The 14,659-nt window shown below is 32.4% G+C and overlaps 1 protein-coding gene across 2 annotated transcripts; it reads left to right on the top strand.

Moving 5' to 3' along the window:
• Positions 1–384: 384 nt before the first annotated feature.
• LOC110782759 (transmembrane emp24 domain-containing protein p24beta2) lies at positions 385–14,138 on the top strand. 2 transcript variants are annotated; one of them, XM_021986996.2, is made up of 13 exons: positions 385–739; positions 1,124–1,442; positions 1,849–1,992; positions 2,086–2,217; positions 2,494–2,706; positions 2,806–3,036; positions 3,109–3,453; positions 3,580–4,071; positions 6,435–6,440; positions 6,761–6,967; positions 8,445–8,631; positions 8,737–8,844; positions 13,860–14,138. In XM_021986996.2, exons 1-13 carry the CDS (start codon positions 468–470, stop codon positions 13,991–13,993), a joined length of 2,790 nt encoding a protein of 929 aa, XP_021842688.1. In that variant the 5' UTR covers positions 385–467; the 3' UTR covers positions 13,994–14,138. The 2 variants fall into 2 exon arrangements, with proteins under 2 accessions (XP_021842688.1, XP_021842687.1); XM_021986995.2 differs by lacking the exons at positions 385–739; positions 1,124–1,442; positions 1,849–1,992; ... (4 more) ...; positions 3,580–4,071; positions 6,435–6,440 and adding an exon at positions 4,807–5,021.
• Positions 14,139–14,659: the final 521 nt, after the last annotated feature.

Raw genomic sequence — 14,659 nt, 5'->3', positions numbered from 1 at the left:
TGAATCATGCCAACATTAAAAAAAAAAATTCAAACCAAAACTAGCAACAAAACATGCAACAGTCAATAATCAACCTTCATTATCTGCAGGATCAGTCCTGCATAAGAACACCCATTTCGGAGCAAAGTATCCTCCACCTTTATTTATAGTTATTTTGTCATATCAATTATTACTTGATCCAAATTACATGTCAAAGTTACATTTACTCTTAAAACCAAAAGAAAGAAAATCGATAATTCAATATTCAAGTATGAAATTATTAAATTAAAAGTTACAGGGACAGTCGCATACTAACATAATAATATTCAAAATGATGTGCGAGAAAATTTTATTGACTGTGAATTTAATTCATTTAAATATACTGAGTAGTGAGAGAAAGAATACTCCGTATAAAACAACCAACCAATCAAGAACATTAGCACAAACCCTTTTGTAACCACTCCATTAAAAAAAAAAAAAGAAAAAAAATGGAGAAAGACAAATACTTTCCTCTGTTTGAGACGAAACAAGCAAAAGGGAGATTGATTTACAGGGTATTTGCAAGTTCTATATTTGTTGCAATTTGTGTTATTTTGATTTACAGACTTAATTACATACCCAAGAAAGTTGGGGAGGGAAGATGGGGTTGGCTACTTTTGTTTATGGCTGAGATTTGGTTTTCTTTTTATTGGATTCTTACTCAACTTCTCCGTTGGAATTGCATCTATCGTTACTCTTTCAAAGATAGACTCTCCCACAGGTAAATACTCTAATTTCTTCTGTTTCTAGATAACCGTCATTTTTAAAAAGATAGTGTAACTTGTACTTTGATTTTTTGAACTATTAGAATAAAGTACCGGTCGATCACTCAAATAATAATTGTGTTTCAAACGATATACTCTGTATAAAGTATGGTATGCTACTCAGAGTATCTTGATCAAGTATGGTCTAGACTCTAGACCATCTCGTCTTATTTGCCTATTTGGTCTACCAAGGCCCTGTTTGGCAATCAGCGGTTAGCTGTAACGGATTGTATTATATGAATTTATTGGTGAAAGGAATATATTATTGAGATGTTGACTATTCTAGCAGTAGTAATGAATAATATATGCTAATAACCTTGGTTACTTGAAATATGACAAAGGTATGAGAATGAGTTGCCTAAAGTGGACATATTCGTATGCACGGCAGACCCAGTAATAGAGCCACCAATATTGGTGGTCAACACTGTTCTATCGGTGATGGCCTATGACTACCCGCCGGAGAAGCTTAGTGTCTACGTATCAGATGATGGTGGCTCAATATTGACATTCTATGCTCTTTTTGAGGCCTCCAAATTCTCTAAGAATTGGCTACCTTACTGCAAAATGTACAAGGTTGAGCCAAGGTCCCCTGCTGCTTATTTCAGATCATTGCCCAAACCTGCTGATGCTACTCATTCCAGCCATTTGGCATCCATCAAGGTATAATTTTTTTAACTACTGCCTCCGTCCCGGAATACTCGATCCGGTTTGACCGGCACAGAGTTTAAAGGACTTATTTAATTTAATAGGTAGTAGTTGATAGTGGGGTATTATTTTAATGTAGTTAGTGGGAGGTGGGTTAAGAGGTGGGGTTGGGGGAGAGTAGGGGTTGAATTTTTAATTATTTTTTGTATGGAGTAGGGGGTACGTGGGTTAATAGGGGTGGAGTGAGAAATAATATAATATTGTTAGAATATTTCCATTTTTAGAAACAGGTCAAGTATTAAGGGACGGCTCGATAAGGAAAACAGATCAAGTATTCCGAGATGGAGGGAGTAGTTTGATTAGTCATCATAAATAGTACTGATACATACGGAATATGTTTTATTTTTGATGCAAACCATAGAAATTGTATGAAGAAATGTACAAGAGGATTGAGACAGCAACAAACCTTAGCCAGATTCCAGAACAAGTAGGCAATCAACACAAAGGTTTTTCCTTGTGGGATGACAGCTATACTTGTAAACGTGACCATGACACCATTCTTCAGGTTAGTTAGCTTCTTCTCATGCATTTAAATCTGAATGGATTTTCTACATATATATACATGTAAATCCCAATTAACATTTCCTTTTTCATGTAGATATTGATTGATGGAAGAAATGAGGGAGCAATAGATGTGGAAGGTAACCAATTGCCCACACTTGCATACCTAGCTCGTGAGAAAAGGCCTCAACATTTCCACAACTTCAAAGCTGGAGCTATGAATGCATTGGTAAATTAGGCTGTGTTCTATTCACCTGATTTCCACTTATTTTTCCTGAACTTATCTTATCTGAACTTATCTGAACTTATCAAAACTTATTTTAGTTATAAATTGTACTATTTTTCTTGAACTTATCTTATCTGAACTTATCTGAACTTATTTTTCCTAAAATAAGTGAAAATAAGGTGAAGAGAACAGGGCCTTAAAGATATTACGTACGTTATGATTCTTTCGAAATACATCTGATAATTAATAATTAATAATTAATTATATGTATGCATGCAGCTAAGGGTATCATCAGAAATAAGCAATGGATCGGTTATCCTCAACGTTGATTGTGACATGTATTCGAATAACTCACAGTCTATTCGTGATGCACTTTGTTTCTTCATGGATGAGAAGCAGAGTCAAGACATTGCTTATGTTCAATTTCCGCAGAAGTTTGAAAATACTACCAACAATGATATATATGGTTCCGCCCTTCAAACTATCAGTAATGTAAGATATATCATACTTGATATAGTATGATATAGTTAATAGTTTCCTGGATTTAACAAAAAATACACATGTTTAATTGGTTTTCCAAATGAAATGAAGGTGGAATTTCATGGATTGGATGGCCTAGGAGGTCCACTGTATGTTGGAACTGGATGCTTCCATCAGAGAGAAATCTTATGTGGAAGAAAATACTCTAAGAATTACAAGATTGAATGGAAGACTACTCCAAATGTGAAACAAACTGTGCAAGAAACTGTGCAAGAGTTGGAAGACAGAGCCAAATCACTTGCTAGCTGCACCTATGACCTAAACTCCCAATGGGGAAAACAGGTAAATTAACTATTAAATGCATTAATTAATATTACATATTAAGAAATAAAATTGGAGCTAGTAAATTTGCAGATGGGATTGAAATACGGGTGTCCAGTGGAAGATGTGATAACAGGGTTAGGAATCCAGTGTCGTGGATGGAAATCGGTCTACTTGAACCCGAAAAGGAGTGCTTTCTTAGGTTTGGCAGCTACAAGTTTGGATGATTCATTAGTGCAACACAAAAGATGGAGTGAAGGTGATCTCCAAATCATGCTAACACATTGTCCTTTATGGTACGGCCGTAACAGGATCCCCTTAGGCCTTCAATTGGGTTACTGTCACTACTGTTTCTGGGCAGTTAACTCCCTTGCAACCCTATCTTATTGTACCATCCCTTCTCTCTATATGATTGGAACCAATTCCTTATTTCCTCAGGTAATTTCGTTATTTTCAACTTACAGTTTTACGCTATATATATATATATATATATATATATATAGAATCAGGATCTAGTTTGCGTTCTCATTATAAACTTGGTATGAATTGTTTTGGTTACTCTAGTTATCAAGTCCATGGATTCTCCCTTTTGGCTACATTATTATTGGCAAGTACAGCTACAGCTTAGCCGAATTCCTATACACCGGAGGCACGGTTTTAGGATGGTGGAACGAACAAAGGATGTGGCTCTACAGGAGAACATCATCATATCTGTTTGCCCTCATTGACACCATTTTAAAGGTGGTTGGATTTTCTGAAATGAAGTTCGTGATCACGAGCAAGGTGGCTGATGAAGATGTGTCTCAAAGATACGAGAAAGAGATGATGGAATTTGGAGTTGCTTCTCCCATGTTCACATTGTTGACATCCCTCGCTTTGATAAATCTGTTTAGTTTTGTTGTCCTAATCAACAAGTTGTTGGTACAAGAACAGAGGATATCGATTACCAACAGATTAAGCTTGCAGATTATACTATGTGGTGTCTTGGTATTAATCAACCTCCCATTGTTTAAAGCTGTTTTTATTAGGAAGGACAAAGGCAAGATGCCTACTTCTGTTACTACAAAGGCAGCACTTGTATCTTTTTTAATTGTCTTTTATTTTTCTTATTACGGAGTAGTAAGCTTAGTAGTAAGCTACTAAGCTAGAGAGGAGATTAATTAAACATGTACACCTCTTCCTACTCCAACCATACTCTCTCATACATACGGGAAACAAACTTTATTTATACCTATACTTTGATGTTTTAATTTATCGTTATTACTTATTACTTCCCCCCCCCCCCCCCCCCTCTATTTGTTCTACCCATTTCAATTTTAGGCGTTCAAATGTGGTTGGTGTTGGGCTTGGTGTTACGGAAAGAAAATAGATACAGGCTTTGTTTTGTTCGAATTATTTTGACTCATTTCAAACAAAATAAGTTCGGTTAATTTCAGATAATATAAGTTCGGAAAAATAAATTTTTTCCACACATTTTAACACACAAATAAGTCTATTTCATTTAAAATAAGTCTTTTTAGATAGAATAAGTTCAAACAAGTTCGAATAATATAAGTTCAGAAAAAATAAGTCAAATAAACGGATAAGTCTAAATTTTTGGCTACTCTTACTTTTTATCGTGAACAATTACTACTTTAAAACTATTTTGAAACGGCTGGAATATACAGTAATAATAATCGATGGCAAGGTTAAAAAAAGGGGTTGCCAACGTGGAACTTAGAGATTGGTTAAGCTACGTGGAAATACTTACAGTGGGCCCTCACATTTTAAACAAAGCAAGTGACAGTGGTCTCCCCTGAAACAGTAGATCAAAACCCACGAACTCAACTCATAAGACTTTTAGTTCATCTTCATCCCATAATTTGGTGTTTTTGTCAACTGTTTGTAGATTTTCTTAATCAAACAAATTAAATTTACTACTTTTCAATTGCCCGTTTCATTTTATTCCCTTAGTTTTTCATAATTATAGTGGATTAATCGATCTACCTCAACTTCTTCTGATAAAGGTAATTTATTTTCTCTGCAATAGTAATTTCCAATTATTATTTTCTGGGTTTTATTCATATTATGTAATTATGTTGATGTTCTTCTGTTTGGGAGTTGAATTATTCGTGAAATGAAAAAATGCCCAACGATCTAGTTAATTTATTGCGGAAAGTTGTGTGTTTGATTGAGAAAATTGCAGTTTCGGCTAGGTAATTAGGTATAATACTTTCTGTAAATAGGATGAACATGTTTTTTTTTTCCAGATTTTGAAAAAAAAATGAAGCTAGTATGATGAGGAAAGATTCAAGTTTTATTGTTGTTTTGTATGATCATGTGATTCTGTTAAGATTGATGTTTGCTGTGATTCAATGAAGAACTAACTTCAGTTATAATTGAGGGATGAATTAATTTGTCGTTTTGAGTACGAATTATACTCCCTCCCTTCTCGAATAGTTGGTCAGCACCAATATAGGATGTGATTTAAGAGTGAAAGTTTGAAGGGTGAGTTGAATTAGTAACATTACTGCCCGAAAGAGTCTTGAGTTGAGTTGATAAGTAAGAGATGATGGATGAACTTCGCTGGTGAATGTAAAAAGCAAAATTAGGACTTATCTTGCAGTACCCTATATTGGTCAGTTCTTTGACAGACACATTCTGAATGAAGGATTTGCTTATCTCAGAGCTTGCCTACTAGTACCCAACATGAGTATGTGTCTTAAGTATCGGACTCAGTTTCGAAAGATTTGCTTGTTTTGGACCTGAATAGAAGTCTATGTCAGTTTAAGCGTCAATGGCGATCTTAATTCTGAGTATCCAACATGAGTAATGAAAGCACATTTTGTTTGGGTATCAAAAAGGAAAATGGGAGAAGATTGATGGGAACAAGGAAGTGTGAGGTACGGAAGAAAAGTGGAAAAGTAGTTTCCCTCCTTTCAAATGAAAAGGTTTTTCTACCTTTGAGGGAGTTAGGAAAATTGTTTTCCATCCCTTGTCAAACCAAACAACGTAAAATGATTGAAAAAGGGAAAATCGTTTTCCAATGGTAACATTTTACAACAAACCAAAAGGAGCCTAAGTCTTCGTCATATTCCCATAATAGAAGAGTTTGGGTATCCAACTCTCTGAGTCTCTATACTTGTCATTTATCTTTACAGTTACCTTAAAAAAGTCCTAAATCACAGCCTTTCTCTATTTCTGTTTTATCCAGAGGCCAAAGGAGGTTTTCCTCGTGTCTTTTAATTCGCTTGTTCTTATATCATGATATGGCGGCTTTCTCTGACATGGGCGGTCTGATATTTCTGGGATTAGCCAGGTTACCCTATTTAATGTTTTGAGACATTATGATGTTCGGGAGCCATAAGGGACACAATTTTTTTGGCAACCTGCGAGATTTTGCGGGTGATTCGGTTAGAAGGATGATAAGAATTTCCAAGATTGCTGTCTTTTCTGGCATCATTTTGGGATCCAGTAGCATATCCAACTCCTCTGTAGCTTCAATCTCATGTAACTTCCTTTTGGCATATCCTTAAACTTAGACATTCACATGAGAACATCAAGTTACACACATATTAAGTTACTGATAGTTTATTATTGCTTTATACCCAACAAGCTTTTCAAAGTTACGTGTAAAGTAAAAGTAACATGCCCTATTGTCTTCATTGATGGCCAGTGTGCCAGAAGAGTTGTATTTAGTTTGTTGTTTCTTTAGGTTTTTCTCTTTGCAGCCTCTGACACTCTCTCCTTTTTTTATTGGATACAGATGAAATTCTCTCGTTGGTCAATATTAGTAGCTGTACTACTGCTAGCTCTGTCTAGCTTGCAACTGGCATTTGGCCTTAGGTTTGTAATTGATAGAGAGGAGTGTTTCTCCCATAATGTTCAGTTTGAATGGGATACAGTCCATGTTTCTTATGTTGTGATTAAGTCTGATTCTCCTTGGCGTACGGAAGATGGTGTTGATTTAGTGGTTAGTGGAAACTTCCCCTGGGTAACATTTAATTATTTGTGTTTTACCTTCAGTTAACAACTGTATTGCCTGCGTTGCTTTGAATGATATCTGCTCTGGTTGATATTCCAGGATCACTTTCTCCTATTTTCTAAAGGTGAAGGATTAAAGGCTGTCCCATTAAACAATTGTGCTTTTATTCGATTGCATATTTTAAGCTCTAAAGAGTAAAAATAACTTCACTCAAGTAAAATATATTGTTGATCCATATCACCTTCACTTAGCTTACGTAAAATACATGATAATTTAAACAACATAGACCTAGGTAAAAGGAGGAGAAAAGGATAGAAAAAGGAATGTAAATGTTGTCAGAACTTTGGTACCATATGATTTGCTTTTGGTATAATATGGTGAACTTGGGAATAAAGTATTTGATGGTATGAGAACTCCATGTCATCTATGATTTGCTTGTGGTATAATATGGTGAACTTGGGAATAAAGTATTCGCTGGTATGAGAACTCCGTGTCATCTGTAATCCTTGCACCCATTGTATGTAGGATAAACTGGTTCCAACTCAGAGACCTCAGGAAACTCAAGGAATTTCTTTGATATACCAGCATGTTTTTCCCCTTAAGGAGCTTTTGAGTCACAAATGATTTTTCTAAAATCTCTTTGAATTGACCTATCTGAATTTAGTGGCTATTTCTTTTCATAGTTAAAAAACAAAACAAAATATTAGGTTTCTAAGATAATTTCCCTAAAAAAATGGTTTCTAAGATAGATATCATGTTTTGTGTTCCCAAGATTCCTAGTTATATGAAAATTATGTTGGTCCATTTCCACATCTCCGAAGCTTGTTTCTGTGCTTCACAGGCTACAGTGGCCTTGGACCATGCTGTATTATGTTTTTTTTCTTGTGAAGGGGTCTAATTGGGCCACATGCCATTGTTGTGTCTAGTGATGGTATTTGATTGATAAAACCCTTCGATATTGAGTTTATTGTTTTGTGATAAACAAAGTAACTTGTTGATCTTTTTTCCTGAGATTAGTTGGAAGGTTGGGTGGCCTTGGACCATGCTGTATTATGTTTTTATTGCTGTTTGCATTGTCTTTCACTGGTACTTGGTAGCCTTACTATTTCAAGCTTCATATCACCGATGGACCTGATGATTTCAAATAAAAAAAATTCGTTATTTGTTTTCCTAATACAAATGAACAAGCAATAAATGGAAATGATTGACCATATGTTTGCCAAATTTGACTTGGTAGCATCTAAAGGATAGGCTTGGTGTGAAGTTATCTGCTAAGGTTCTCTTTGCACATGGTTTTTGATAAGAGTGTCTTTGACTAATATACGGCATGATTGGAACTCTTGTTTTATACTGTACTAGGGATTAGATATAGTTTTATTTATGTGACAATATAATTGCAGCTGTGTTATTGATGTATTTGCATATTTTGGGTAAAGAACAATGTGTGATCTCCTGAATATTTTAGGTGAAAGGACCTGAAGGCGACCAGATCCATGACTCGCATGATAAAATCAGTGAGAAGTTCGACTTTTCTGCTCATAAAAAAGGACCTTTCAAATTCTGCTTCACTAATAAGTCACCTTATCATGAAACCATTGACTTTGATGTACAAGTTGGACATTTTACATACTATGATCAGCATGCAAAGGATGGTAAGACTAAATTACTGGAGTTTTGGATGTTTATCTATTGGGTTCGTATGTAGTACTCCGTAATCCATATATTGATTTAAGCCGAGATGTATTATGTGTTTGCAGAGCATGTGAAACCTTTGATAGAGCAGATTGAAAAGCTAGGTGAATCTCTTTACAATATTCAGTTTGAACAGCATTGGCTGGAGGCACAGACTGATCGACAAGCAATAGGTACTTCATTTTCATTTTCATTTTCATTTTTAACTCCTCCATTAATCTATTACTATATATTACTATATACTAAAAGAAACACCGGGAATGACACATGTCAATTCCTGGTGCATTTTTTTCCCGCCAAAAATCACTTTCCAAAAAAAATGTATCTGTTTGATTTTATTTTTATTCTCTACCTTTTTTTTTATAAACTATGTATATATGGAAACAGAATTTAGTTTATAAATTATAGCAATAATAGATACGGCGTAATATTAATTATTCTAAATTGGTAATATTTTAGTCAAATCACTATATTAGTAATGGAAAATATATCATTCAATATTTTGGTCAAATTACCCTATTAGCATTTTAAATATGCATATTAGATGAATAAATTTAAATGAGTATGTTAAAAATGTTATAACTATGCAGTAGTTTGATAGATATTGAGTTAAATATTTTGTGAAAAAAATGATCAAAATCCGTGCATGCACGGAATCTAATCTAGTATTATAACTAGTATAATACCCGTGCGATGCACGATTTATAATTTAAACATAAATTTATATGAAACTTGGTAGACGATTATCATCAAAATAGATCTTATAGCTACTCTGTATTCTCCAAATTAGAATTAATGATGGATAAGTTTATTATTGCTCATTCGATGTCTTATTTATTAAAATAGTTAAAACAAATAAGGGTACACAAATAAATTTATTTTCTTTCTTATTCACCTCTTGTGTCAAGCATAAACTTAATTATCTCATCCACCCTTCACTTCGATAGTAATACCTAGTTATTACTCGCAGAGTCGACCATTAAATTCATTACCCGACCACTTAACACATAACTACACCATTTACTTTATTCAGTCAGATATAACTTTGAGCCGAGGTGAGGCCTGCACACCCATACCCGCCTATAATTTTCATCTCCATCCCCTCCATCTACGACATAAACGATACCCACCACTTCCAATCCCAGAGGTACAAAATAAACTTTATCCCCCTCTTCATGACCCCCCCCCCCCCCCTTCCAATGTATCCATCCCCGCCTCAAACGCACCCCTGGACTCAATGTTTTTGGTATGATAGTTTTGAATTTCAAAACTTATTGGGTTTTTGACAATTCCTTAATCTGATTAGAGTAATTGAATAAATAAATAAAATATTATAATAAGTTAGTTGTAATTTTTTTATATTATTCATAATCAATTAGATGAAGGATTAGCAACACAGGTGGGTCCAATCTAAAATTTATCCTTGTCCCGTCACCCACGACGAATACATTTTTTAACTCCATCATCCACCAAACTTTCCTCCATCCCCGTCCACTTGAGTAGGATGCACGGGGGTCTCCCAAAAAATATGTCTCGTTGACAATCTGACATCACTATATATATTCGATCAATAATCCTTTCCTTAACCAACTTTTAAATATATGGAAAAAATATTACGATAATAACAATGTGGAAAATTTTGTTTTTCAGATTTAAGATTAAGTATGTTTTTCAGATTTAAGATTAAGTATAGGCTAGGACCCGTCATAAAAAAAATATGGCTAGGGGTCTCATTTTGTTAATTAAATTTGGGCAATAAAATGTTTGAGACAACCTTGTAAAATATATTTAATCAAGAGTTAAGATTTGTTATTCATATCCGGATTCATTATATGACACTAATTCTTAAAGAGATGATAGCATTGTAATAATTTAATTGATAGTACATGTTCAACTATTATAAGATTTTCGGTTATCAGAAAATGCATGCAAAGATTCATTGTATTTCAAATAATAAACGATCAAAGATAAACATTCGTTATATATATCCGTATCTAGCCTATGACATAATTTCTAAATAAAAATTGATACCGCATCCAGTAGTTTACAATTAGTCATTATTTATGTTATAAGCTAGAGAGGCAAATCATAGAGCGATATTTGTCCATATCCACATCGATTTGACTTCTGTTTGGTATAGTACAAAGTATATAGATATGGATATGGAGTATAAGTTTTAATTAAGAAATTTATTGGTCATAAGTAAATAGTACTTCGTAGTATAATCAATTATTACCATAAGTAATTAGAAGCTAGATTGTAGGTAAAATAAATACAAAGTATATTATTATTTTATCATATGATTTTTATTTATATTATAAGAGAGGCACATCAGACAACATTATTTTTTCAGGTCCACATCGATTTGTCACTATTTTAGTATTACGTATACAAATGTTGTTAAAAAATGATTAAATTATCATTCAAGGAGCTTTTTTAAGTAGAGAGTTAGTGTGTTAGTTGCACATCGATGTTCTTATTTACTACTTCAACCATGCTTTTGGATAATGCAATTTTATTTTCACGTTTGTTAATAAGTAACTTCAACTATTAATATCTTAAATTATCAAATAAGTAAAAATTATTTTTAAAAAATGGTAATATTGTGTAAGTATTTAGACAAATCCAAAAAAAAATGTTAGGGGGTACATGACTATGTTCATCATAAAGTATTAATAATCACAAAAAAAAAAAAAAAAAAAAAAGTAGAGGGATGTGTGAATATAATAGATAGTGTTAAAATCAAAGAGTTGCATCTAAAAATTGAGGAACTAAGTAGTAGAATAGTAGGTGGATTAGATTACGCAAGTTTTCTTCATGTTTAACAAAGTTACATTTTTTTTATATATAAAAATAGTAAAATATTACTATCAATGGCTTTGATAATATCGAATTTAGTTGATAAATATACTACGTATAAAATTGTACAACCAATTGCGGTTTTCAAATTTAGTTGTTAAAATATTATAGAGTACTATAGTAGTTTTTTTAATACACTCTTATTCATATATACTTGATTGATTTTCTGATTTATTTGTATTCTAATTATCCAATATCTGTATATTGCTTTTAAAGTTTTATAAAAATCATAGGTACTAAGTATAATGGATTAATATTCTTTATATATAAAAAGATAACCTTATATTGGTCATATTTGTTAGCAAAGTACATAAAGTATAATTTACAAAATATTCTCCATGTGTAGAATGTTTTTTTTTTTTTAGGAAAATAGACTCAATTTTTTTTATGAGGGGTAAGTTAATTCAATCAAGATTGAACCTCACTTCGATCGCCTTACGTTGTTCAAAATAATTACAGAATCAAATATTTAATTTTTCATATATTTTTTTATTTCTATAAGAGAGGCAAATCAGATAGCGATATTTATCAGCTCCACATTGATTTCCTCTCTTTTATTATAGTATATAGGTAACCTAATATTGATATATTTGGTCAAAATCTACCTTACCTTTGAGCTAAATTTTGATAATTTTGACATAAATTTATTATTAAAAATAATTTTACTATTAACCATAATATTGATAAAAAAAATAATTTAAACATGACCACATTTTTAGGATGTGATGATTGTTTCCAAGTCAATTAAATCCAAATCCGCACCATGCATCACCAAGGTGTGATGCACGATTTACATGTCAAAATATTAATTTTCCTCGAAATTTTATATATAAGTGATATTGCAACACTTCACATTAACATTTAATAATAATTTTTTGTTGCAAACATATTATAATAAAAATATTTTTACTAAGTAAAAGAAATGTCAAAATCATAAAGTAAAATTGTGATAATTTAACTTCTCATCCACCAATAATAATTCAATTGAGCTAGTTATTGTTGAAACATTGTAATTCGCTTGTTTTCAAACCTCACATAGTCACATTCGTTTCCTTTAATTTCCATGATGATGTAACGGGGTATCATAGTGCATGTTATAATAGCTAATTTTGACTCTGGTGATTTGACCGTAAATGATAGGAGTAAGCCATAATATGACATGTTATTATATATGTACTTTAATATGGAATATATTGTATAAAGGCGTGAGAATTGCACAGAATAGCACATACTCCCTCCGTTCTTGAATGTTAGTCCCCTTTCTTATTGAGTTATTTTTTTATTTTTTGGAGTCTTTCCTTATTTGTTCAACATTTATCCATTTTATACCCTTATAAATATTCAAATGGCTCACTTGTTTATTCTCAATTAAAACTTATCCCCATTAAACCCCTTAATTCTTTCTCTACCCTACACACATTGGTTAGATTCTATTGAAATACCAGATTTCAATAGTATTTTTTGTTGGAATGTTTTCAATTACAAAAGGGACTAACACTCAAGAACGAAGGGATACATATTTTTTGTGGAAAACATTGAATAAAGATTGTAATGAAATGAAATAAACACTTATTAGAATGATAATTGCAAAAAGTAGCACATAATATTGCATTCCATAATTTTGTGGAAAAGATTGTAATGCATATGACAACTTGCATGATGACAAATGGTTATAATATGCACTCAAATTTACTAACAAACACGTTTTGCGAAATATTTTTTGGAAAAAATTGTATTCGTATTAGAGATATGCATGTTAAAGAAAAGTAATTATAGTAGATATACTATAATTATGTTAGGTAGTCAATGTAAATATATAAAGATAATATAATAAAATTGTGTTAGATAATCACATACAACTATATAAGTTATAAACATAGTAACAATATGTAAGAATAATGTTAGGTGTGACTCGTGAGATTGAAATAGAATTATGCCAGGATACATAGATCTTGATGTATTTTAATGAGTAATAAGTATATATAAAATAAAAAAGTCAAAAATATCTTTACAATAGTTACTTAATTAATACTTGTGCTTCACGTTTTATTTTTTGGAACTAATTCACGTTTTACATAAAGTTACAATGATATCATGATTTATTAAATGAGTAGTAATAAAGTTAAAGATATTATATGAGTATTTTCTACAGGTTGATCAAGTTAAAGATATGAAGTATGTCTTAGAGAGTATTTTTAACTAAAAGAGAGGTGAATCAATGAGTGACACTTGTCATCACCACATTGATTTCCTCTCTTTTAGTATATTATATAGATAAACTAGTGTTGTATTGGTTGATCGTGTCATTTCTCTCATATGAAAAATGCAGTGAATGAAGCAATGAGCAAGAGAGCAATCCATAAAGCGGTTATGGAATCGTTTGCACTTGTTGGCGCAAGCGTGTTGCAGATATATCTTTTGAGACGGATGTTTGAAAAGAAGCTCGGAACTTCCAGAGTCTAAAAACCTTACTATATTATTATTCTCTATCTTGCCAGTTTTTGGAAATAGCATAGCTTTGTTTTTCTGGTATATTTTACCATAAACCTTCTACTGTAGAGATCACAAATGAATATCAATAGACTTTCCCAATCAAGATTTGTTACAATATGAATATCCAGTCCCAATTATGGTCACTTCATTTTAAAAGGTCCTGACTTTTTATTATCCTAGAGCGGTCCCAACTTCGAGGTATGTTTTCCCTAAATGGTCCTTTAGCTTAATAAATTGTTAATTAAGTTGATTTAAACACATCACACTATTCCATTAACTTCATTTAATTAAAATATAGGATTATAAGTTCTGAGTCTTAATTAAGTTATATAGCACTTACTTTAATTAAGGTACCATTTTTTGAAAGGACTCGCTATAGTTGAGATAATCAAAAGTTGTGACCTTTTAAAGTAAATCGGGAATAATCAAAACTTCGTTCTCTCCCTACTGGAGAGCTTTTTTACCCATTTATTGGGTTATCTGTACCCATTTATTGGGTTTTATCTCTCTCCTTGTGAGAGTTTGGGACCATGTTCTTAATTTCGCAGGAAAGTTGATTTATTGATGAAGATTTGTGCAGAGTTACAATAGATGTCATTCTCACGTCTACTATCAATTGAATCAGATTTAATTCAA

This window comes from Spinacia oleracea, chromosome 4 (assembly GCF_020520425.1).
Source record: "Spinacia oleracea cultivar Varoflay chromosome 4, BTI_SOV_V1, whole genome shotgun sequence".
NCBI classification, from domain to species: Eukaryota; Viridiplantae; Streptophyta; class Magnoliopsida; order Caryophyllales; family Amaranthaceae; genus Spinacia; species Spinacia oleracea.
This window is presented reverse-complemented; position numbering and strand designations above follow the sequence as displayed.